Source organism: Chiloscyllium punctatum, chromosome 6, assembly GCF_047496795.1.
Source record: "Chiloscyllium punctatum isolate Juve2018m chromosome 6, sChiPun1.3, whole genome shotgun sequence".
NCBI lineage: Eukaryota > Metazoa > Chordata > Chondrichthyes > Orectolobiformes > Hemiscylliidae > Chiloscyllium > Chiloscyllium punctatum.
Genome location: NC_092744.1, coordinates 26372204 through 26398453, shown reverse-complemented (window position 1 = coordinate 26398453; position 26250 = coordinate 26372204). Strand labels below are relative to the sequence as shown.

Sequence of the window (26250 nt, the reverse complement as noted above, 5' to 3'; positions counted from 1 at the left end):
AACTGTTACACAATGAATAGTGTTGGGGACGCAGGGTTGAAGAAATCTGTCATGCTCTCAGTTTTCCTTTACTTGAGACGCTAGTAATCGTTTCACTTGATGACTAAGGAATCAACAATGCCCTTCCCAGACAGTGTGCTTTGATTGGAAAACAAAAGTGCATAATATGATAGAATTTCGGAGTTGCTGGGTGATTTGTTGTTGTCGCCATTAGTCGATGGTCGATCCCCATGTCGCTGTAGAAAAAAGCAAACGACTTCAAGAAATTCTAATAAGAGTAGGTAAGGCTGCGACTACTCATCACGTTTGGCAACTTCTGCTGAGGCAAAGGTGGGGTGACCTTTCAGATCGATGATCTTTCATCTGTGTTTTATAATCTGCAGGTAATGTCACGGGACTTCCATAAACTCTTCCTCGGTGCGGTTCAATGATAACAACATTGTCAGCAAAGCTAGCACGTGAGGCATTTTGCAGACAGTGCAAATAACATGGAAGAAGTCATTTTGAAGGGCGCTACTGATCTAGTTTTGCATGTTTACGAATCATCTAGCTTCAATGTAGCTTTAAATATGGAACTCAGTTGTTCGCGGTTCGACCTGGATCTGCCTGACCAGCTGTGCTTTTCCAGCACCCCTCTAATCTAGACTCCAGCATCTAGGTTTCCAGCATCTGCAGTCATTGTTTTTACCTCACTTTCCCAACTGACAAGAACAGTCTGCTCCTACTGATCTAAGCGTTTACTTCTCATTGCACAAAATATCTCCCAAATATGGTCACAGTTCTGCTGTATCTACAACTAATCTAATTAAAACGCAAAAAGTACAGCAGCCCCGGGCATTGGATAAAACAAGAGACACGAATGAGCATGAACGAGATTTGAGTTTAGAATCTCCTAGGAGTAGGTTGTAACGGTTAAATATCGCAGTGTAACAGACCGCTTGCACCAGAGCAACCACGATTAGAATCAACCCTTTATTTCTGGTGACTTCTGAGAAAACCTTCAGGATTCTCTAATACTTGTCTTGCATTTGGAGCGTTTTCATGCTGGTTTCAAAGCTAATGGTAGGCTCCGCCGTCGATACGTGCCAGCGGCAAGAAAAGTTCAACCTTGGAATGTTTCAGCACGGGGACGTCACCCTGGGCGGTTTATTCCCAATACATTTAAGAGTCGCGCCGGATTATAGCTCATTCCAATCTAACCCTCAACCAGTAACCAGTGTTAATAATCTTTGAAAATGCTTCAGTTTAGGATAGAATTGATGTTAAACATAATTTAATGTTTCTATGACAGATCGTTTAATATTTTTGATTGCTTGTTGTCCATTCGTGTGTTTTGAATCTGCACTTTCACAAAACGTTTTGTGGATCACTAAACGTTAACATGCAGGAACAGCAAGCAATTTCGTAGAGAAGCCGAATGCTAGTATTTATTGCAATATAACTGGAGGGTGTTTTTATTGCGGTGACACAGAATTTGTTGAAACTGCATCGAGAGCAGTGTGTATTGTTTGATCTCTTTAACCGAAAAAAATATGGTTTAGAAGCAATTTGAAGGAGCTGCTCACAACTCATTTAGTTCGAACTCAAATCCATTGGAGATTAGAAGAATGAGAGCTGATCCTATTGAATAATATGAGATTCTGCGGAGCCTTGATAGGTAGGTAGTGAGAAGACACATTATATTCTCTTGTGGGGTGGGGGGTGGTTGGGGTGGGGCGGCATTAAAACTTGGAACTATAATTTGAGAGTAAAATGTCTCTTTTCAATGGAGATGAGCAGACTTTCAACTCTCTGACTTTTGTAAGTCTGTGGAATTCTTTCATTGACGGTATGGGAGGCTATTTCTTTAATATTATTCAAGACATTTTTTAAAAAGCCAAGTAGATATAGGGTCTATCCAGAGAGGGAATGCGGTATGGGGTTGTGGTGGAGTTGCGTGGGATGGAGTGTTTGGGTATGTCATTCAGAAAATTGGAGTTGAGATCATAATCCGATTGTCCATGATTTTCCCGAAACGATGGAGCACTATTAAGGCTGAATGGCCTCCGCCTGTTCGCTGTTTCCAACGTCCTATGTTGTTTTGTTGTTCTTTGCTTCTCTTCTCTCATTTCGTTATTAAGCCCTTATATGGTTGAGTCATGTGGTGAGACTGTAAAACCCAAATACATAGGAGCAAAGTTAAGCCATTTGACCCATCGCGCCTAGTCCACATGTCTGTCATGTTTCTCAACCCAATTCTCCTTTGATTTTTTTCCCCGTAAGCAATTATCCCCTTACCAATCAGGAATCCATCTATCTCTGTCTTGAATGCACTTAATGACTAGACTTCCACGGCCCGTGCAGCAATGAGTTCCACAGCATTATCACCCCTCGAACTGAAGAAATTCCTCCTGACCTCAGTTCTAAGTTGTTCTCCCTTCACTCTGAGGTTGCGGTCTCGGTTCCTAGTCTCTCCTACTAGTGGAAACATCTCCACCCCACACTCTCCCACGCCTCTCGGTATTCTGTCAATTTCAATCAGATCCCCTCATCCTCCTAAACTCCATCGAATACAGACCTAAAGATCTGAACCACTCTTCCTAAGCCAAGGCCGTCATCCGTGGAACCGTTCTCGTAAACCTAATCTGGATCCCCTCTTAACTCCAGCACATCCTTCCTTAGATACAGAATCCACAACTGTGCATAATTTTCCCCATGCGGTCTGACTAGAGCCTTTTACAGCCTCAGCAGCCCTTGTAGTCTAGCCCTCCTGCACCCACTTTCTTCCGTTCTTTCAATTCTGGTAGCGAAAGTCACAACTCTCAGTGTGGCGAGCTTGATCCTTTCTTTTGTTCGAAATTTCTGATTCTTAATCTTGCATCCATGCGCTGACATTCGCGAACCCGGAATTTCGGGAAACAAAATGTTGCCATGTACTGGATTCCATTCGCTCTCAGGAAAATCCATTGTCACATTGCTCAGTAATCTTTATGAACGTCTTCTTTTACAAAAAGATTTACCGAATTCTGCAATGAATAATAAGATAGAAGAAATTTTGCCAACTGGAATCAAAGTAAATTCAGCTGTGTGACAGGTTTAGCCAAAGTGATCTTCGTTGGGCCCTCACCGTGGTGTTCGCCGTGGAAGAAATAAACAGGAACGCGGAGTTGCTACCACACATGACTCTAGGCTACGAGATTTTCGACAGCTGTGACTCACCTTCTGAAGCCTTGAAAGGTGCTTTCAATTTACTCAAGGAGAAAGGAGAAAGCAGACCCAACTCCACGTGTGCTGGAGTCCCATCAGTGCCGGTGATTGTGGGAGATGGTGCATCTTCACAATCTATCGCACTGTCTCGACTGGTGGCTCCTTTTGCAATTGGCCTGGTAAGACCTATCAATTAATTTGCCATAAAAATTGACAATAGCAAGCAAAAACACGCACATGGTATTACCTCTGAGTGTCCAGGGATACGCTGGCTGGGTGGATTAGCCATGGTCAATGCCGGGCCACCAGGATAAGGTGGCTGGCTTTTCGGAAGGTCCGTGTATGCTCTATGGACTGATTGGTTCCCATCTGCACTGTAGGGATTCTATGAATTTACAATTACTTCTACAAAATTAAAATGCTGCAGATGTTGAAGGTCTGAAATAAAAACAAAAATGGCAGAAAAGATAGGGCTGAAAAGGCAACTCTGTCTGCCTCTCTCATCCTGCGGTGGCTGCCTGGCCTGCAGAATATTGCCGGCCTTGTCTGTATATATGTGCAAATAGTGTTGTAGTTGCAGTGGATGGAAAATGAAGAGAAATATCGAGATTGTTGTTATCCGGAAACACCTTCCCAGAAGGTGATTGGAAACAAATTGAGGAGCGACTTCCAAAAGCGGCATTAAATACACAATTAGAAAGGCACGTTTACAGATCTATGCAGAAAATTTGGAAGTTTATGTAGATAGTTGTTTTCAAGAGCCAATGGATCTTAAGTGATTAAAATAAAACAAAGAACTGCGGAACAAAAACAAATTGCTGGAAAAGCTCAGCAGGCTTGGCAGCATCTGTGGAGAGAAATCAGGGTTAATGTTTCGGGCTCGGTGACCTTTCATCAGAACCGCGGTTGCTGGAAGTCTGAAACAAAAACAGACTAAAACCGAGTTCTGAAGAAGTGGTTGCTGGACTCGAAATGTTAACTCTGCCTTTTTTCTCTCTCTCTGCCAGACCAGCTGAGTTTCTTCGGCAATTTCTGTTTTTGCTTCAGATCTCCTGTGAGCCCTGTTGTGGACTCAGCGATGATGCCACAATTTCAGATGTGTCAGTGTTCTGTTTCCCCGCAGGTCAGCTACTTTGCATCGTGCGCATGCCTCAGTAATAAGGGTGAATTCCCAACATTCTTCAGAACAATTCCTAGTGATACGGTTCAAATGAAAGCTCTAGTTCGACTCATGCACCACTTTGAATGGACCTGGATCGGAGCCGTGGCTGAAGACAACGATTATGGTCGCTTCGGTATGAAATCGTTCATTGAAGAGGCTGCGAAGTTTGAAATCTGCATCACCTACATCGAATTCCTTTCACCTGGGCGCACAAGAAAAAGAATGCGTCAAGTTGCAAAGACCATTAGAACGTCCTCTGCTAAGGTCATGGTCATATTCTGTGGGGAGAGTGGCACCATGTCGTTGGTAAATGAACTCAGAATGCAGAACATCACCGACATCCAGCTGATCGCACAGCACAGCAGGTCAAGCAACATCCGAGGAGAAGGAAGATCGACATTTTGGGCATAAGCCCTTCATCAGGAATGAGGCTTGTTGACTATGGGGCTGAGAGATAAATGGGGGAAGCCCCACTCCCATTTATCTCTCAGCCCTACTGGCCCACATGCCTCATTCATGATGAAGTGGTCATGTCGAATCTCCTGCTCCTGGAATGCTGCCTGACCTGCTGTGCTTTTCCAGCACCGCATTCTCGACTCTGATCTCCAGCATCTGCAGTCCTCACGTTCTCCTCGATGATTTTAATCTTATTACAAAGCCTCTTCCAAGGATGCCTACCTTGAAGAAATTCTCTTTTTAAAATTGGAATCCGTACAGTGTGGAAACAGACCATTTGGCCCAACCAGTCCACATTGACTTTCCGAAAAGTAACCCACCCAGACCCATTACCATATGTACCTCTGACTAATAACCTGCAGAATGGGCAATTTAGCATGGCCAATTCACCTGACTTGCACATCTTTGGATTCTGGGAGGAAACCCACGCCCACGTAGGGAGAATGTGCAATCTCCGCGCAGTCAGCCAAAGCTGGAATCCAACCGGGATCCCTGGCGCTGTTAGGCAGCAGTGCTAACCACTGAGCCACCGTGCAGCCTTTGAGCCTCCGTTCAGCCTACAAGGATCTCAGTGAATCTCTCTCTCACTGTAAACCACACCCCCCGCCCCCCACCCCCATGTCTTCTTCTCTGCCCTGAAGCTCTTCAGCCACGCCCTGAAGCAGACTCTTCTCATTCCCAGCTACCTTTCCCTCTCACCCCGACCCACAAGACGCATTCCTGATGAAGGGCTTATGCCCGGAACGTCGACTCTCCTTCTCGGATGCTGCCTGACTGGCTGTGCTTTTCCAGCACCGCATTCGACTCTGATCTTCAGCATCTGCCGTCCTCACTTTCTCTAAGAATAGGTGTCTTTGAACACTTGATTCACGAAATCTCCCCAGCAGTTGGTATCTCAATAGGCGATGTCTCGTTCTGTTTACGGCTATCTTTGATAGAACTCTATTGAAATAATTAATTGGTTACTCCGATACCAACACATTCGCAACCACGACCACCACCATCTTAAAGGACAAAGACAGTAGATATATGGGAATTCCATCCCTTGCAAGATCGCTCTCCAAGCCACTCACCATCCTGACTTGGAAATACATCACCTCTCCTTAAGTGTCGCTGGTCAATATCCTGCAATTTTCTTCCTCAGGGCATTGTGAGTCAACGGACAGAAAATGGACTGCAGCAGTTGAAAAATGGAGTTCACCACCACCTTCTCAAGGGCAACGAAGGGCGGGCAATAAATTATTGGCTAAACCAGCAATCCTCACATCCCCTTTGTGAAACAAAACCATGTGGAGCAGTGTCTTTTCTTTCTTAAGTTAATTATTTAAATATTCCAATTTTCTTTTCAAACGAAGACACCTCTCCATTAATGTTTATGCGACTCCAATTTTACAATTGCACATTTTAGTTTCATTAACATGCTATTCTTTTATTGCTTATCCAAATAAGTATTATTTCAATTATATGAAGTCATGTAATTTCATTAAAAAGAGAATGGCAATGCAATGTCTCTAGCTTCTAATGACTAACCCTTTGGTGGAGCATTTTTGGATTGTTCTCTGTGGGAAATTCAGAGATTAAATTCAACCTGGTTCCAGGATAAATTTGCCTGATATCGTAAATTTCCAAATTAAGTAATCTAGTTCTCTCAGGGAGTGAATCTCTTCACTTCCTTATTGAGTGCGATCCACAACTCTGGTCCCTCGCAGCTAGGTTAATTTAAATTGTTTTCAGGACTCCTAAAAATGTTTTGTCTGTTCATCCAGATGATAAGAACCAATATCTAAGCGGGGTCAAATTTAAAGTTGGAATCCTTGCATAGATTTATTTAATTCATATCCATCTATAATTTGTTACATTTTTCAACAGGATAAAGGCCTGGCTGGAATATCACAATAAAGAAGAGCAAGGAAATAAACCCCCAATGTTCATATCAAAGTGTAATGGATGGGAGCATTAAATGTACACAGACTTACTTAGGAACAAGACCTACAATGAGGAACATACATTTAAATTAGTACGAACAGAGGAGAAGTCATGTTATAGCGATCTTTGAAAACTAAACAATACTCCACAGTTAGTAAATGCTAGATATTTGTACTCCAATGACTTTTCTTCACACGAACTGGTAACTGACCGAGTTGCTAAAAATATCGCTCCTGTCTCCCCAGGTCGCTCTCTCAACGTGTAGCAGTAGGTGTCTTGCAGGTACCAGAAAAGCTGTTCGTAAGGGCCAGTCTGGAGATCAGTAACGAAACAGGTAGGCAAGAATGAGAACAAGCGGTAGAATTTCAGCAGTGAACATGTGCCAAGACATATCTTGTATTGACCATGATATTCGACTTGAATCTAAAAACATACATTTGAGCTGTTATTGAAATTTTGTGTCGCGACAGGGTCAACAGAATGCATCAAATGCCCAACAGATTACTGGTCCAATGAACCAAGAAATCAGTGCATTCCGAAAGAAGTTGAATTCCTCTCCTTTCACGAAAGCATGGGATTAACGCTGACGGTGATTTCACTGCTTGGAGCTTGTATCACAGAGGTAAAAACAATGACTGCAGATGCTGGAAACCAGATTCTGGATTAGTGGTGCTGGAAGAGCACAGCAGATCAGGCAGCATCCAAGGAGCTTCGAAATCGACGTTTCGGGCAAAAGCCCTTCATCAGGAGTAAAGGCAGTGAGTCTGAAGCTAGAGGAGGGTGGGAGTGGGGAGAAAGTAGCATAGAGTACAATGGGTGAGTGGGGCTGTTGCAGCTGTATTCTTACATTTCATAAACACTCCTATTGTAAGGGCCAACAATTCCGAACTGAGTTTCCTTCTGCTAATCTCATTGATACTGTGCTTTCTGTGCTCCATTGCATTCATTGGACAGCCATCACCATGGTCATATATGATGCGACACACTGTATTTGGAGTTAGTTTTGCTCTATGTATTTCGTGTATTCTTAGTAAAACGCTGGTAGTCCTAATGGCATTTAAATCAACTCTGTCTGGCAGTAACGTCATGAAATGGTTCGGACCCAAACAACAAAGGTCAATTGTTTTTATCTGTGCATTGATTCAAGTAATAATATGTGTGATCTGGTTGGTGACCTCTCCCCCATTCCCAGCTAAAAACATCCAAAATCAAAATGCTCGGATTATCCTCGAGTGTGACGTAGGTTCCACAACTGCGTTTGGCTGTGTGTTTGGTTACATTGGCTTGTTAGGTTGCATTTGTTTAATTCAAGCCCTATTGGCCCGTACGCTACCGGACAGGTTCAATGAAGCGAAGCTCATAACCTTGAGCATGCTCATCTTCTTTGCAGTTTGGGTGACATTTAATCCAGTTTATGTGAGCAACCCTGGAAAGTACACGGTGGCTGTTGAGATATTTGCAATTTTAGCATCGAGCTTTGGATTGTTGTTCTGTATGTTTTCTTCAAATTGTTACATAATTTTGTTAAAACCAGAAAAGAACACCAAAAAACACACGATAGCTAAAAATGAACAACCGTAGCATCATGAACGAGTTTTGTAAATTCGGGAACGTCAAGTGACACCATATTGAAGTATTTTGGTACTTCAGTTCACGCAAATAGTTCTTTCTTTCTAGAACTCTGTTTTGATAAGATTGGTCCGTTTAAAGTACGCTGTATAAAAAATACAAAACGTCTGGAAAATCCTACGTTCAATATCAAGTTGTACAATTAATGATATGTTTGTAAGTGTTCGTTGTTGACAAAGTTTAGACGTACACTTTTAATTATTGTGACGAGATGCAAGTTAAAAAAGAATAATTGGTTTGAATCTTCCAAAACTTAGGACTCTAAATATTCCTGAAGTGTTAGAAGAAGTGATCCAAGATTCACCATATGCCATTCCAGATTTGCAATTTTCTACTTGCCTAAATGTTGTTCATTCCTTCTGTTTTTTTTTTCGGAAATTGCTTTGACCTGAGTATTATCGTCAAAGGCGTTTTGCTGTCAGAAGAATTACCGATGAACGAGCGCCCTTCACCTCCGAGAAATATACTGCTGGATACCCTGTGATGCATTTTCAATATTTGCCTTTGTAATAATAAATGGTTTGTCAGAAATACCTAAAAATGGAACAGCATCCATGCAACGACATATAAGGCATTAAAACAACCATATAAAATTGACGTCGTATTTTTTTCATTTGCGGTGCGGAGTGTCTTAATGACCAGAAAGGAAATATTTTCGTTATATCACCTTCACTATGGTCCTTTAATAAACAATTTCAGCTTCTCCTTGTCTATAGCACTGTAACCTGAAAACAGAGAAAATAGTTACAATGTGGGCCATTTAACTTGTCGCCTCTGCTTCGCCATTTTCTGTAATTAGGTTCTGTCAGATCTTCTACTTCAATGGAGCACTTCTAAATATACCTGAATGCTTCATTTTCTGGAAATATATTAGTCTATGTCTTGATGGTTAATGATCTATAGCCCTCTCTGACAGATAATTTTAAAGTTTCGCCACAGTCTAAATGAAAACTGTAATTATCCTCACTCTCACCCCACCCACTCCCCCATCATGTCACAATCCCAGTTCTACAGCACTAGCCTGAAACGAAATCCTCGTTGCACCGACGGTCACAACCCCTGTAAAGAACATAAGAACTCAAGAACATAAGAATTAGGAGCAGGAGTAGGCCGTCCGGCTCTTGGAGCCTGCTCTGCTATTTAATAAGTTCATAGCAGATCGTTACGTGGACTCAGATCCCACTTATCTCTTAATTCCTTTATTCTTCAAAAAAAACCTACCTCAGCTTTAAAAATATTTACTGAAGTAGCATAAACGACTTTTCTGGGCAAGGAATACCATAGATTAACAACCCCCTTGGTGAAGAAGTTACTTCTCAATTCAGTCCTAAATCTGCTCCCTGTAATCTTGAGGCTATGCCCTCTTGACCTAGCTTTACCTGCCAGTGGAAACATCCTCTCTACTTCTAACTTATCTATTCCCTTCATAATTTTATATGTTTTTATAAGATTCCTCCTAAATCTTCTGAATTCTAATGCATATAATCCCAGTCTACTCAGTCTGTCCTCATAAGAAAATCCCCTCAACTCCAGGGTCAACCTAGTGAACCTCCTCTGCACCCCCTCCAGTGCCAGTACATCCTTTCTCAAGTTAGGAGACCAAAATTGTACGCAATACTCCAGGGGCGGCCTCACCAGCACCTTGCACAGGTGCGACATAATCTCTATGCTTTTAAACTCAATCCCTTTAGCAATGGAGGACAAAATTCCATTTGCCTTCCTAGTCACTTCTTGTACCTGCAGAGCAACCTTCTGTGACACAAGGACACCCAGATTCCTCTGCATAGCAACATGCTCCAACTTTTTACCATTCAAGTAATCATCCCTTTTAATATTATTCCTACCAAAATGTATAACTTCACATTTATTTGCATTGTATTACATCTGCCAAACCTTTGCCCACTCACTCAATGTATCTATGTTCCGCTGCAACATTTCACAGTCTTCTGCATACTTTGCCCTACCACTCATCTTAGTGTCATCTGCATCTTAGTGTCACCCTACACATGGTCCCAATTCCAAATCATCTGTACAAATTGTAAATAACTGTGGTCCCAACACCGATCCCTGAGACACACCATTAGTCACTGTTTCCCAGCCAGAATAGCACTCATTTATCCCCACTCTTTGCGGCCTGCTTGTCAACCAATCCTCTATCCATGCTAATACTTGACCCCCAATGCCATGCATCAATATCTTACGCAGCAGCCTCTTGTGTGGCACCTTGTCAAAGGCCTTTTGGAAATCTAGGTACACCACATCCACTGGGTCCCTATTGTCCACCTTGCTCATAATGTCTTCATAGAATACCAAAAGATGTGTCAAGCATGACCTGCCCTTCATGAACCCATCCTGTGTCTGTCCGATGGGACAATTTCTGTAGAGATGCCTTGCTATTTCTTCCTTGATAATAGACTCATGCATCTTTCCCACTACAGAGGTTAAATTAACTGGTTTTTAATTCCCCACCTTTTGTCTACCTCCCTTTTTAAAGAGTGGCATCACATTTGCTGTTTCCAATCTGATGTGACTGTCCCAGAGTCCAGCGAATTTTGGAAAATTATTGCCAGTGCACCTGGTATTTCTTCCACCATCTCTCTTAATACCCTTGGATGCATTCCATCAAGGCCAGGAGACTTATCAATCCTTAGTTTGCCCAACACTACCTCTTCTGTAATAACGATTGTTTCCAGGTCCTCACCTACCTTTGTCTCTTTGTCAATTACTGGCATGTTATTAGTGTCCTGCACTGTGAAGACCAATATAAAATACCTGTTCAGTTGCTTCAGCCATTTCACCATATCAGATAATGAAATTCCCCTTTCCATTCTCTAAAGGACCAATGTTTACTTTCGCCGCTCTTCTTCATTTTGTATATTTATACATGCTTTGCTATCTGTTTTATATTCTGTGCTAGTTTTTTCCAATGTTCTACCTTACATTTCTTTATAGCTTTTTTTGTGGCTTTCTGTTGACCTTTAAAGTTTTCCAAAACTTCTAGTTTTGTGCTGCTTTTGGCCACTTTGTATGCCTTCTCTTTCAATTTGATAGACTCCCTTATTTCCTTAAATACCCCTGGCAGATTACCCCTTTTCTTACAGCTCTTTCTTTTCACGGGCATATGCTTTTGCTGAGTACTTTGAAAAATAGTTTTGAAAGTCCTCCATTGCTCATCAACTGTCCCACCATAAAATTCTTGTTTCCTGTCTACTTTATTCGTCCCTCATTCTATTGTGGTCTCCCTTGTTCCAGCACAGGACCTTGGTATTGGATTTTATCTTTAAACTCTCCAACTGTATTCTAAATTCAACCAAACTGTGATCATTCCTTCAAAGGTGATCCCTACTATGAAGTTATTAATTATTCCTGTCTTATTACACAGGACCAGATCTAGGATAGCTTGCTCCCTCATCGGTTCCATTACATACTGTTCAAGAAAACTGTCATGGACACACTCAATGAACTCCTTGTCAAGGCCACCCTGACTGAGCTTGTTCGACCAATTTACATGTAGATTAAAATCCTCCATGATAATTGCCGCACCATTTTTACAGGCATTAGTTAGTTCTTTGTTTATTGCCCACTCCAATGTAATGTTATTATTTGGTGGCCTATACACTATGCCTATCAGTGATGTTTTCCTCTTAGAATTTCTGATTTCCACCCAAATGGATTCAACCTCATTCTCCATAGAACCTATGTCATCTCTTAGTACCACCCTGATGCCGTCCTTGAATATCACAGCTACACAATGTCCCTTGTCTTCCTGTCTGTCCTTCCGAATAGTCTGATACCCCTGGATATTTAACTACCAGTCGTGATCATCCTGTAACCACTTCTCTGTAATGGCCACCAAATCATACTTATTTGTGATGATTTGTGGCATTAACTCATCAACCTTGTTATGAATGCTCGCAGCATTCAGGTAAAGCACCTTTATGTTAGCTTACTTCTCCACATGATTTCTAGCATCTCTGATAATATCGCCTGAGTTATCTTTCCTTTTTGCTTCTTTCATAGTCTGCCTTGAACTTAAACCCTCCTGCACACATACTAACTTGCTGCTTACCTTTTTATTTACCATCTTACTCCCTGCCATTTTCCCTTTCCCTTCCCTCCAGAAATGGGTGAAAAAGTTTGCGTGTTCCAAAGGGGTTACCTGCCATGCAGTCAAACTGCTGCTTTGGAGTTATTTTCCTTTTTATTAGACTGCCTAAGTCTGTGACAACAAAGACAAAGTCCATAAATAGTATTTAAGCAACAGGTGGCATAGGGCCCCCTACACTCACTCCCTGAAGCAGTGTTTGCAACAAGTAAATTTAATAAGTCCTACCTGCTACCCTTGCAAAAGTTTGCCAAACTATTCTTCCAAAATGACATGATAGTAGTTGTAAAGAGATCAATCAGATAGACCGCATAGAAGATGAGTTCCCTGACTGGGGTTGTTAAACTCATCCAGTCAGGGATCCCTGGCAAAGAGAAAAAAACAGAAGTGTCAGAAGTTCTGTTCAGGCTGAGAGCTGGCTCTGAGGAAGTTGGATCAGTGTCAGGGAATTTCCATGCATAAGGAAAGGATGACTTGGTGGTGAGGTTACTTTGGTTGTGAGGAAAGAAAAGCACACTCCTGAAGAAATTCACTTGCGAAGGCTATCTTTGAGTCAGGTTAAGCATTGTTGGTAACATGCCAATATCTGGGAAGTTTGACTCATTCAATCCTGCTACGAATGATTGGTCCAATATGTGGAAAGAATACGTTTTTTTGTGGAAATGACATTAGGGCAGATGAAAATCAAATAGTAAATCACTTGACAGCTTGTGGACCCACAGCACTTTTGGATATTAGAAGCTTGACTTACCCTGAGGCACAGATCCTAAAACGTATCAAGAGTTGATGGATTTAGCTAAGGTATACTACGACCCCAAGCCTCCTCTAATTCTGAGATGCTACCAATTTTACTTCACAATTCAAGAGGAATCTGTATCTGGATTTTTGACTAGGTTAAGATGACTGGCAGAAGCATGTGGCTTTGATTTAACCCTTAATGAGATGCTGAGTGACCGCTTGGTGTGTGAGATTAATGATGCAACTGCACAAATGTGCCTATTAGCGGAAGTATAATGCGACTTCAAATAGACACTACAAAAGGCTTTATCATTGGAAAATGCAGCAAATGAAGCATATAAATTGCAGAGATATGGAAGTGGACACCTTAGCCAGTCCGACTGAGCCAGAGAAACACCATATGAGTGAAGGCAATTGCATAGCCTCACTCAGGACATATCCCAAACAGTGAGATTACAGGTCAGCTCAAGGCAAAATTCTAAAACAAAGCCAAACCTTTTCCATACAGTGAAAATTTTCTTCAGCATCTGCTGGTGTGTGGACTCAAGACAGTTAAGGAGTCCCATTTGAACTAAATGGAGTAAGAAAAATTATAGACCAGTACCCAGAAGAGTGCATACCCTGAAAAACTCACCTATATCTGATCTGGAAAAGGTAAATTGCTTAGCAACATCCAAATCAGAACTAATCAACATAAACGTCTGGCTAAAATGTCAACCGGCATTAACAGACATCAATGCCAGCATGCCATTATTGCTCTGTTGTGAGAAGTTTCAGATTGAGTTACCACCAATTGTATAAAAGGCTCAGGCCCAAGCTTGATGGTGGAAAAGAATGTTGTGAAAGATTCACCTAGATTGGCTCAACATGTTTTAATTGGAGACATTTAAGAGACTCTTGGATAGGCACAAAGAAGATAGTACAATGAAGGGTATGCTGGTTAGTTTGATATTAGAGTTGGTTAAAAAGGTTGGCACAACATTGAGGGCTGAAAGGCCTGTACTGTACTGTTCTATGTTCTATTTTCAATGACGATCAAAGGAGCCAAGGCTACCTTGCATGTTGACCAGGAAACAATTCTGTGATTCACCAAGGCTACCAAGTACCATTTGTCTTATGAGCAAAAGTTGAGGCAGAAATCAGAAGACTGGAAAGTGAATGAATCATCCAACTAGTTCATCCAATCAGCTGCAATTAATAAGAATTAGGGACTGTACCAACATACCAGACTGCCATTTGGGGGTCTCCTCAGCCTGTGCAATTTTTCAGCGTATGATGGAGAACATTTTACAAGGTATACCCGAGGACCCTCTTTATCTAGATGATGTGCTAATAATAGAGAAGCCCAATAAGGAGCAATTAGAGAACTTGGACATTCTCCTTACACGTATTTCCCAGGTGAGCAGATGTCTTAGAAAGGAAAAATGCAGATTCCAGGCATCGCAAGTGACCTGCTTGAGCTATAAATTCAACAAGACCAGCTCACACCCATTGGAGGATAAAGTAAGGGGGATCAAAAGTGATCTGCCTCCCATGTCTGTGTCAGAGCTTACATCGTTCATTGGCTGATGAGCTATTGTGGAAAGTTCATACATAATCTGGCCTCGATCCAAGCATTGTTGCATCAACTCTTATAAAAGGGTTAGCCTTGGCAATGGTCGCTGAGCTAGGCCATGGATTTCAGGGCAGTGAAGAAACAACTATCAGCCTCTCAAATGATCCCAAGTTAGATCTTGTGTTGACATGTGATGCCTCCTCATACAGCATCTGGGTAGTATTAAGCCATAGGTGTTCCAATGGTGGAATGCCCTTTTAAAAAATGCATCCAGGACATTGTTGCCAATGGAGAGTATAAATGTGCCCAGGTAGAGAAAGAGGATTTGGTGGCCATATTTGGAGTCAGGGCGTTCCACAAATACGTTGACGGACATAAATTTCTAATAATAACGGATAACAAACCACTGCTAGGTCTACATAAAGATGGCCAGGCAATGCTGCCTCTAGCTTCAAACTAAGTTCTGCTTTATGCTCTAATACCAAGTCCATATCTTTACAAATTGGAACACCATTCAAGTGAGGCCAAATAGCAAATGTGGATTCATTGAGCTACCTCTCCCAGTAGATAAATTGCTGGTGTGGTACAGTCACTGGAAGAGTCTGTAATGGTTTCAAATTTTCTTGATATGATTTCAGTCACAGCTGAAGCACAGAAGCTGGGCACAGAAAGATCTGATCCTGTTTAAACTGAAATCGCTGGAGTTGGGAGTTGGGGGAACAGTAGGTGAAATGGCATCAGGAATGGCAATGCTGGATGCAAGTCTCCACTAAACTGGTGAGACAGTTTATTTCAGGGGACAAGGTTTGGTGCAGGGGCCACAGGAATGGCCCTGCATAGACAACAGGCATGGTTGACGCAAGGTGAGGTCCAGTGTTGTTTAACTTTTGGGTAGGTGCCACAGTCCTAAACAAGGACATTGATCATATGAAACCCGCAAACTCACACATAGTATGAGAGCAAAATGTACCCGACTACTCAACTGCTTTTCTGAGCGTTCAGGAATATGTGGGTTCTCGCTGTCCATCAAACATTGAAGATGCCTTTGAATCTGTGATAGAAACGATGCATGTCACTGCCTTGACACCTTTGCTGCCTGAAGGTATGAATGATTTCTTTTGAGATGCTGCGGTGCAATAGGCAAACTGCTGAATGTTACATGCCACCCGTATCAGAGGCAAAGTTGGAGGAACCTGACCCAGTGCTAAAAGGAGCTACAAAAGAAACGAACCTGCCCGTGACCTTGGATCCAGTGGGGCAGGGGTGCAGTGATGGTAACAAGTTCAATTCGGTCGACCTCATAGTTCCCTGATTAGTGCTTTATATATGTTCCAATCAGGGAGCCCAGGCTGATAGATATAGACAGAGAGCCAGAGGGTCTGATTGATCCGTGAGCTCTATGGAAGTTGGATCAGTGTTCAGGACTTTCCAAGAGTAAGTAAAGTTGATGGGATAATTGCTTCTGTGGAGTTATTACAGACATGACTTTCTGCAGCAAGTGGATCACAGGCACATTAAAGCACCCATTAAATTTTCAAGAAGTTTTGAAATTTCCCTCAATCCCTTGATAAAAAAAGTTTAAAATCCAAAGGTGTTCAGTTATTTAAATATCCTCCACTCTCCTAATCATTTAAATACAAATACCCATATATATATGTGCTGTATTTGGTGTATAGTCAAGTCAAGCTTGTGCTTATATCCATTTTCAATTTTTATAGTTCCTAATGCATTTTCAATCTTTTTACCTACCACTGAACTTCCCAGCAGCGTATGCATTTTCCTTCTATGTAATACTATTGTGACCATGCATAGTCACCCATCAACTGTGCATTTCTAGTGTGGAGATTGTTATGTACCAGACCAAACACCCTCAAAATACATCAAGAAGATAGCCTAGACCCCAACATTTTCTTATTTTACAAGCAAGTGTCAGACATTCCACATGCAATTCGATTGTTCAAACTACGCGGCTTGAAGCAAAGCACACTTTATTTCTAATGCGACAGTTGAAAAACAGATAAAGTAAGAATTTTTAAGGAGTAGCTTATCTGTAACTCTATCAAAATATGTAAGAAAACAATGTATATGTTAACAACCACTGGTTAGCTGTTCCACGCTTGTAACATCCAATAAACACACCTTTTGCAAATTAAGTAAAATACATTGTCTCACATGCAATTCTAGCAGCAGGAAGAAAAGAGAAATAACACAACAACAACAATATTAATAATATTATTAATAATAACAAAATAACAACTTCCATATCAAACTTTAAGAACCTAGAAACTATTGAAAGCTAAACTAAAATCCTGGTTCTATGGAAACCTGACCTCACACCTTCATGCTGCTTCTATTGTTCCAACCTTTTTAAAAAACCAAGCCTCAGACCTCACAAGCTGTTTGTTTTATTGGTTTGGAAGAGACTGTTCATCACATCTTTTTCAACTCTTCTTAAAAAAAGGACAGCATACAACTCCTAAAGCCATAATATTGACACGATTCACCCCCTTTAAAAATGAATGATCAGTATACAAGGATGGCTTCATCATTAAATACCTTTAATTATAAATTATCAGTATACAGCAATACATACACATTACAATGACTCTAAGCATGAAAAAATTCAAAATATGGTCCCTTTCTGTCTCTTCCTTCCCACCACTGAATCCCTCAGTCTTCACTTGTCAAAGTCATGGCAACACATCAGCAATTATGTTCTTTTATCCTGCCATGTATAGACCTTTTAAATTGAATGACTGCAATAATAGGATCCATTTAAATAGTTTGGAATTTCTATGCTGAAAATTTTCCAAAAACTGTCTGGGGTTATGATTAGTGCATTGAAATGTCTCAGACACATACTGAAAATGTAAGTGTTGAAATGTTGCAACGCCAACACCAAATTCAAAGCCCCTTATCAATTATGGAATATTCCTGCTGATGAATCTTAAGCTTTTTGGAAAAATACCCAATAGGTCTTCCTATCTTCTCATCATCGTCTTGCAAGAATACAGCACTAACACCCATATCACTTGCAACACTTTTCACCTTGAATGACTTTGCATAGTTAGGTGTGCCTAATATTGGGGCAGTAGTTCACACAGCCTTCAAGTTGACAAATGCCTTGTGATAGTTGTCCACCTGCTGAAAGTTTCTGCACTTCTTCAATAGGTCAGGCAGTCGAGCAAAATCACTGCTAAACTTTGGTGCAGATTTTTGATAAAACCTCTCTGTCCCAGGAATCGCAGCACTTCTCCCTTCACTGCTGATACGGGAAACTCCAAATTAATTTTTATTTTCACCTCTTATAAGGCTATTTGTCCATATCCAATAACAGGGCCCAGGAATGTGACTTGGGCTTTTGCAAGTTCACTCCTTGTCAGGTTTGCTACAAGTCTGTACCCTGAAGTCAATTGAACAATTCCAATAGATGTTCCAAATGTTTCTTCCATTTGTGATCAAAAATTATGAGATCATCTATGTACACCACACAATTGGGTAATCTCAAAATGACTTCATTGGTTAGTCTTTGAAATGTGGCTGGTGCACTCTTCATACCAAGCGGCATGACTTTAAGTTGGTACAGGCCATTTAGCATAATGAAGATCAAAACTTCCTTCACTCTTTTGAATATCTGTAGGGAAGCGCCTTTGATAAAACAGGGGGATGGGAACCTAAATTGTAACTCCAGTGTACAGGAGGTTGAGAGTAGTGAGCTCATAAATAAGCTATCAAGGTAGCAAGAGGCAGGTAGGAAGTTGGTTTGAAGTGTGTCTACTTCAATGCCAGGAGCATCCAGAATAAGGTGCATGAACTTGCAGCATGGGTTGGTACCTGGGACTTCGATGCCGTGGCCAATTCAAAGACATGGATAGAGAAGGGACAGGAATGGTTGTTGCAGATTCTGGTGTTTAGATGTTTTAGTAAGAACAGGGAAGGTAGTAAAAGAGGGGGAGGTGTGACATTATTAATCAAGCACAGTATTACAGTGGCAGAAGGACATTTGATGAGTACTGATCTACTGAAGTAGTATGGGCTGAGGTTAGAAACAGAAAAGACAAGGTCACCCTGTTGGGAGTTTTCTATCAGCCTCTGAAAAGATCCAAAGATTTAAAGGAAAGGATTGCAAAGGTGATTCTGGATAGGAGTGAAAGTAACAGGGTAGTTGTTATGGAGGACTTTAACTTTCCAAATATTGACTAGAAATGTTATAGTTCGAGTACTTTAGATGGGTAAAGTTTTGTCCAATATGTGCAGGAGGCTGGTGAAATATTGTGGAAAGTTCATATGTAATCTGGCCTCAATTCCTCCATCTTTGCATCAACTCTTATAGAAGGGTTAGTCTTGTAGATAGGCCAACAGGAGGCAAGGCCACTTTGAATTTGGTACTGGGTAATGAAACAGGCCAAGTGTTAGGTTTGGAGGTAGATGAGCACTTTGGTGATAGTGACCACAATTCAGTTCCATTTACTTTAGCAATGGAAAGGGTTAGGTATATACAACAGGGCAAGAGTTATATCTGGGGGAAAGACAATTATGATGCAATGAGGCAAACTATAAGGTGTATAGGATGGGGAAGGAAACTGCAGGGCATGGGCACAATTGAAATGTGGAGCGTGTTCAAAGAACAGCTACTGTGGGTCCTTGACAAGTGTGTACCTGTCAGGCAGGGAGGAAATGGTCGAGCAAGGGAGCCATGGTTTACTAAAGAAGTTGAATCTCTTGTCAAGTAGTAGAAGGAGACTTATGTAAAGATGAGACATAAAGACTCAGTTAGGGCGCTTAAGAGTTATAAATTAGCCAAGAAGGGCCTAAAGATAGAGCAAAGAATAGGCAGGAACACATATGAAATTGTTGGCAGGTAGGATCATGGAAAACCCTAAAGCTGTCCAAAGATATGTCAAGACTAAAAGAATGGCAAGAGTATGATTTACACCAGTCAAGGACAACAGTGGGAAGTTGTGCATGGAGTCTGAGGAGATAGGAGAGGTGCTAAATTAATATTTTCACCAGTAATCGCAATGATATCGAGGCGAATACTGAGATACAGGCTATTAGATTTGATGGGATTGAGATTCATAAGGAGGAGGTGTTAGCAATTCTAGTAAATGTGAAAACAGATAAGTTACATGGGCCAGATGGGATATATCCTAGGATTCTCTGGCAAGCTAGAGAGGAGATTGCAAGCCTATGGTTTTGATCTTTATGTCATCATTGTCTACAGGAATAGTGCCAGAAGACTAGAGGACAGCAAATATTGTCCCCTTGTTCAAGAATTGGAGTAAAGCCAAACCTAGTAATTATAGACCAATGAACCTTACTTTGATTGTGGGTGAAGTGCTGGAAAGGATTTGAAGAGATAGGATTTATATTCATTTAGAAAAGAAAATTTTGATTAGGGATAGTCAACACAGTTTTGTGAAAGGTAATTCATGCCTCACAAACCTTATTGAGTTCTTCAGAAAGGTGACCAAACAAGTGGATGAGAGTAAAGTGGGTGATGTGGGGCATGAGGATTTTAGTAAAGCATTTGGCAAGTTTCCCCATGGTAGGCTATTTCAGAAAATACAGAGGCATGGGATTGAGGGTGATTTAGAGGTTTGGATCAGAAATTGGTTAGCTGAAAGAAGACAGAGAGTGGTGGTTGATGGGAAATGTTCATCTTGGAGTTCAGTTACTAGTGGTGTAGATACTAGTAGAGGATTAGACAGGGTGGACAGTGAGAGCCTTTTTTTTCAGATGGTGATGGCTAGCATGAGAGGACATAGCTTTAAATTGAGGAGTGATAGATAAAGGACAGATGTCTGAGGTGGTTTCTTTACTCAAAGAATAGTAAGGACATGGAATGGCCTGCCTGCAACAGTACCAGACTCACTAACTTTAAGGGCATTTAAATGGTCATTGGATAAACATATGGATGATAATGGAATATTGTAGGTTAGATGGGCTTCAAATTGGTTTCACAGGTCAGTGGAACATTGAGGGCCGAATGGCCTGCACTGCGCTGTAATGTTTTATGTTCTGTTAGTATCCTTTGATTAAGTCCTCTAAGGAATATAAATTTCTTTTCCCGTCTTCTCAACCCAGTCTTCCAAACATGGAATAGGCTGTAAATGAGATTTCATAACTGCATTGACTCTGTGATAGTTCACGCATTATCATTATGTACTATCTACTTTGGCACCATTTCTATGAGTGAGCTCCATTCGCTGCAACTTACTTTGATTATACTGTTTTTGAGCAGACTTCAATGTCTTTTTGAAATGTGCCAACTTTTAGATGGTTAAGTCCCTAATGATGTTGCTTAATTGGAACAGCATTTCTTATAACTACATCATGCATAAACAAAGTATTACTTTCCAGCATTTTCACAAATATCTCCTCATGTGATGATAATAACTATTTTAGATCATTGTGATTGCCATGTGGAAGGTAACTCAATAATTTATCCCAATTTTTGAGAACTTCCTGAAAGTCCAAATTTAATTTGAGGAATATCCAATTTAGAATAATCTGAACTTTGTTCTTCACTCTGTGTTGCAATGAGGAATATGTTCCCAGTTTGCTTTCCTTCACTGTCAAAATATGTTTTGAGCATATTCACATGACACACGACGTGAGATTTCTTTCTATCTGGTGTTCTTATCAAATAACTCATCTCACAAAATTTCCATTCAATTTGATAAGGCCTACTACACCTTGTCTTTTACAATTAGTTTACCACTGGGAATAATAATAATGCATTGTGAATTTTTGATTTCTTGTCTGCTTCCTTATCATTCTTCTTTGATTTCTCCTCCTGTTTTAACCTATGGTTTTGTGATCTTATTACTACACAATCAGGAAAAATCCCAGGATATGATTCCTGTAACGCACCAGTTGTCTGATTTTCCACTGGTTTTTCCTCCAGCAGTGATACAGCTTTACTGTTATGAAGGATATACTTTAATTCTGGAACCAAGCATATAATAAAGAATTTCGCTGTTACTCCTACCATTACTTCATTCACCGGATTCTCCAATCTCACTTTATACAATGGAACACTATTTTTCTTACCATGAATTCCACATATTACAAACTCCTTTGGCATTTCTCCTTCCAAATTACATATCTCCTCATCTCTAGTCATCAAAGATTGAATTGCTCCCCTATCTCTTAAAATTTCACTTTCTTCACTTGGTCCTCCTGGCATATATGAGTAAATCTTGTTCGCAAATAAATTCTTTAAAGATTTCTGATATTCTCTTATCAACCAAACCCTGAACAGGCTGTGCAACCTTTTGCAGTTCTTTATCTTCCACTGAACTTTAACACTTTAACAAAACTCACTGGCACATCTTGCTTTCCTACATTTGTCTTCCCAGTGCTTTTTCAAAACTACCAACACTGTGACTTCATGTGGTCTACATTTTTACATTGAAAATACCTGAGCTGTTTTGACTTCTCTTTCTCTGTCATCAGTTTCCTTTTTACCCTGTAGTAAGCTATCTTTACTATCTTTAATGACATCTGTCTTTCTCGGACCACATTTTATCTTTTCCCCAGTTTCTATTCCTTACAGATTGTAATTGATGTTGGAGCCAAACTTTGTTTTATGAACCAAGTTATAACGGTCTGCCATTTCTGTTGCTTGTCTTGCATTCTTAATTCTCTATTTGAGTTCTCATTGCTTCAGGAAGTGAATTTGAACACCTCCAAAATAATTGTCTCTCTCTATGCGTGTCACATGCTTTATCTATTTTCAGTATCTAATTGTCAAAGTTAATGTGTTTGATCATTAATCCTTTTAGACTCCACATACATGTGATTAGGTTCCCTTTTTTGATTCCTAAAATGTTGTCTGTAAGCTTCTGGCACTAGTTCATTTGTACTCCAAATCATGTTTTCACCTCATCAAATACCACAGATACCTGCCCTGATGTTGATTCAAATACAGTACCTCACCAGATCTATCTGCCAGTTTTGTCTGGATCAACAATACCCACATAGTCATCAGCCTTTGCATTAGTTCAGTCACTTTCTCAAATGAAAGGCTTCTATAGCCTGCTTGTCTCACTTAGGCAAGGCTTGGACATATTTAAACAGATCATTCCCACCTGACATTTGACTACGATGGGTTTTCTCCCCACCACTCTTCATATCACTATCCCTACCCTTTCACCTCTACCTCCAACTTTTGAAGTTGTCTTTGCGTTTTCAGTTCAAATGTCTGGAGGTCCACAACTCTGTCTTTCTTCTGCTAGGGCCTTCCTTCCCTTTTCTTTTTTCTTCTGCAAGAACTATTCTATTTTTCTGTGTGTTTTTAGCTTTCAATGACTGAAAGAGTCTTTACTGCACAAGGTGCACCCTATTTAAATCAACCAAATGCAACACCCAAAAAGAGAACACCAACAACAACACTTTCTAACTTTTGTAGGCAAGCATAAGGGATTCCAGATGCAATTCAATTGGGCAAACTACCAAACTTGAAGCAAAGTGCACTTCCTTTCTTACACTACAGTTACAATACAGACAGAATAAGAATTTAAAAAATTAACTGTAACTCTACCAAAGTACTTAACAAGATATTGTGTATGTTAACTACCACTGACTAGCTGTTCCAAGATAGTAACATCGCATAAACACACCCTTGGAAAAGGTAAATTCAGCAAAATAGATTGTTTCACATGCAACTACATCCGTGGGAAGAGAACTGAAGTTGTTAGCTGTAACAGAGAGAGGAGCAACAGCTTCAAGACCCTACTAAAAGTTAAACTAAAATCCAGGTTCTGTAGGAGCCTGATCCCACCCATTGAGGCTCCTTCTATTGTTTGAACCTCATCAAAAAAAACTCCCAAAGCTTCACAAGTTGTTCACTTTATTGGCTTGGAACAGGTTGCTCATCAACTCTTAAAAAAAAATAGAATAAATGTCTTAAACCCACAGTAATATAACAAGATATTATTTTAGGATGAAAAATAAGTTTATTAAGATGCATAATGTGCCTCCTTTAATATCTGGCACTTCCATCTGAGCTCATATCTGATTTTTCCTATTGATCACTATTGTAATGTTTTTTATTCACATTTTTGCAAATGGCTGCAGTTAATTTTAAGTCCATTAATTTCAGACCAATGTTTCTCAACCTTGAACAAAATGTGAAATTCCAGTCCATCATGCAATGATCACTCATGCTTAATATGAAATAATGCATTTATCCTATCTCTAAAAATAACCAGCTCCTCAGTTTTCTCCTGAAACTGTTATTGAAGAAAATTGTCTGACACGTACCTTATGACCACAAAGGTTTGATGCTAGCTAGTCAATGCTAGTATCAAAATAAAGGTGCATGTTTTAGAATAGATAGACATTCCTCGAAGACATAAGCATGAAAAGAGGTGAATCGAACATGACTGATAAAAGAGTTAAACATGGAATGATGTTTGAATGTTTATTGTAGAGACGTACAGTGAAAGTGTTGTTTTGTGTGCTATGATGGTACCATACAACGTGAATCATTGGAGCAGAACAGAGTGTTTCAGTCGCAGAGAATTTGCAGAGCAAAATCGGAACCAATACTTGTGAGGTCTGTTCAAACTTCTGAAAGTAGTAGGGAAGGAGCTGTTCTTCAATCTGTTTGTACATTCAAACTTCTTTCAGTTTTGCCTAAAGAAAGAGGGTGGCAGAGGACATAACCAGCATGGAGGGGTCTTTGATTGTTTTGAGTGCTTTCCCAAGGCAGCAGGAAGTAAAGATGGAATGAATGGATTGAAGACTGGTATGTGTGGTGGACTGGGCTATGGTCATGACTCTTTGTAGTTTCTTGCTGAAGCCCTTCTCTGAGAGACAATGATACATACATTGGCAAAGATACATTGGAGACACTTGGAACTCTATAAAACCACAATTCATTTATTAAGTATTTAAACGAATACTACATACTTTTAGCTACTTGAGATATCTCAATCACTGTCTTTCACTACCCTGATTATCCAGCAAAGTTTGTAGTTGGCCAGGCTTAAACTCTGTTTGACGTCTTCACCATGTCTCCTGACATAGGGTATTTATTGCACAGCGTTAATCTTCGAAGTGTTGTTGAACAAAGGGATTTTTTTCAAGTTCTTTACACATACGTCTCTGTGCCAAATGTGTGCCTTATTTAGAATTATGTGTGTATGTGATCAAAACTGGACATTTTGTCTAAGTGGAGCAAAAATGACAGGATAGTTGTTATGGGGTCTTTAACATTCAAAATATTGATAGGGAATACCATAGATCAAGTACTTAGTGGGCGGCACGGTGGCACAGTGGTTAGCACTGCTGCCTCACAGCGCCCGAGACCAGGGTTCAATTCCCGCCTCAGGCGACTGACTGTGTGGAGTTTGCACGTTCTCCCCGTGTCTGCGTGGGTTTCCTCCGGGTGCTCCGGTTTCCTCCCACACTCCAAAGATGTGCAGGCCAGGTGAATTGGCCATGCTAAATTGCCCGTAGTGTGAGGTAAGGGGTAGATGTAGATGTAGGGGTATGGGTGGGTTACGCTTCGGCGGGGCGGTGTGGACTTGTTGGGCCGAAGGGCCTGTTTCCACAGTGTAAGTAATCTAATTTAGATGGGTCAGTTTTTGTCCTATGTGTGCAGGAGGGTTTCCTGACACAGTATGTAGAAAAACCAACATGGGGCGAGGCCACATTAGATTTGTTCTTGGGTTCTGAACTCGGCCAGGTGCTAGAATTAGAAGTAGGTGAAGAGCCAGGAGGGGACATGAGAAGTCAATTGATGGATAGGATCAAAGAAAACCCAAAGGTTTTCTGTAGCTATATCAGGAATAAAAGAATAACTGGAGTAAGATTAGCGCCAATCAAGCGTTGTAGTGGGAACCTGTGCGTGGAGTCAGAGCAGATAAGGAAAGTGCTAAATGAATACTTTTCATCAGTGTTCACATGAGAAAAAGACAACGTGGTCGAGGAGAATACTGAGATACAAGCAACAAGATGCGATGGGATTGAGGTACATAAGAAGGAGGTGTTAGCAATTCTGGAAATTGTAAAAATATGTAAGTCTCTTGGGCTGGATGGGATTTATCCCAGGATTCTCTGGGAAGCCAGGGAGGAGATTGCTGAGACTTTTGATCTTTATACCATCATTGTCTACAGGAATTGTGCCAGAAGACTGAGGATAGCAAATGTAGTTCCCTTGTTCAAGAAGGAGAGTAGAGACAACCCTGGAAACTATTAACCTGTGAGCCTTACTTTGGTTGTGGGTAATGTGTTGGAAAGGGTTTTAAGAGATAGGATTTATAATCATCTAGGGATGAAAAAGTTTTGTGAAGGGTAGGTCGTGCCTCACAAACCTTACTGAGTTCTTTGAGAAGGTGACCAAACAGGTAGATGAGGGTAAAGCGATTGATGTAGCGTATATGGGTTTAAGTAAGACATTTGATAAAGTTCCCCATGGTAGACAATTGCACAAAATATGGAGGCATGGGATTGAGGGTGATTTAGCAGTTAGAGCCAGAA

At 40.7% G+C, this 26250-nt stretch overlaps 1 protein-coding gene and 1 pseudogene across 1 annotated transcript; both read left to right on the top strand.

Annotated features, from left to right (window-relative positions):
* The first annotated feature begins 217 nt into the window (after positions 1–217).
* Positions 218–8311, top strand: LOC140478640 (extracellular calcium-sensing receptor-like). The gene is given in 7 exon segments (XM_072571855.1): positions 218–330; positions 3074–3365; positions 4310–4699; positions 6976–7043; positions 7045–7064; positions 7201–7352; positions 7532–8311. Coding segments are annotated over 7 exon segments (1815 nt in total).
* A 6166-nt stretch (positions 8312–14477) lies between these two features.
* LOC140478639 (extracellular calcium-sensing receptor-like) overlaps positions 14478–26250 on the top strand; it is a 28934-nt pseudogene continuing 17161 nt past the window's right edge.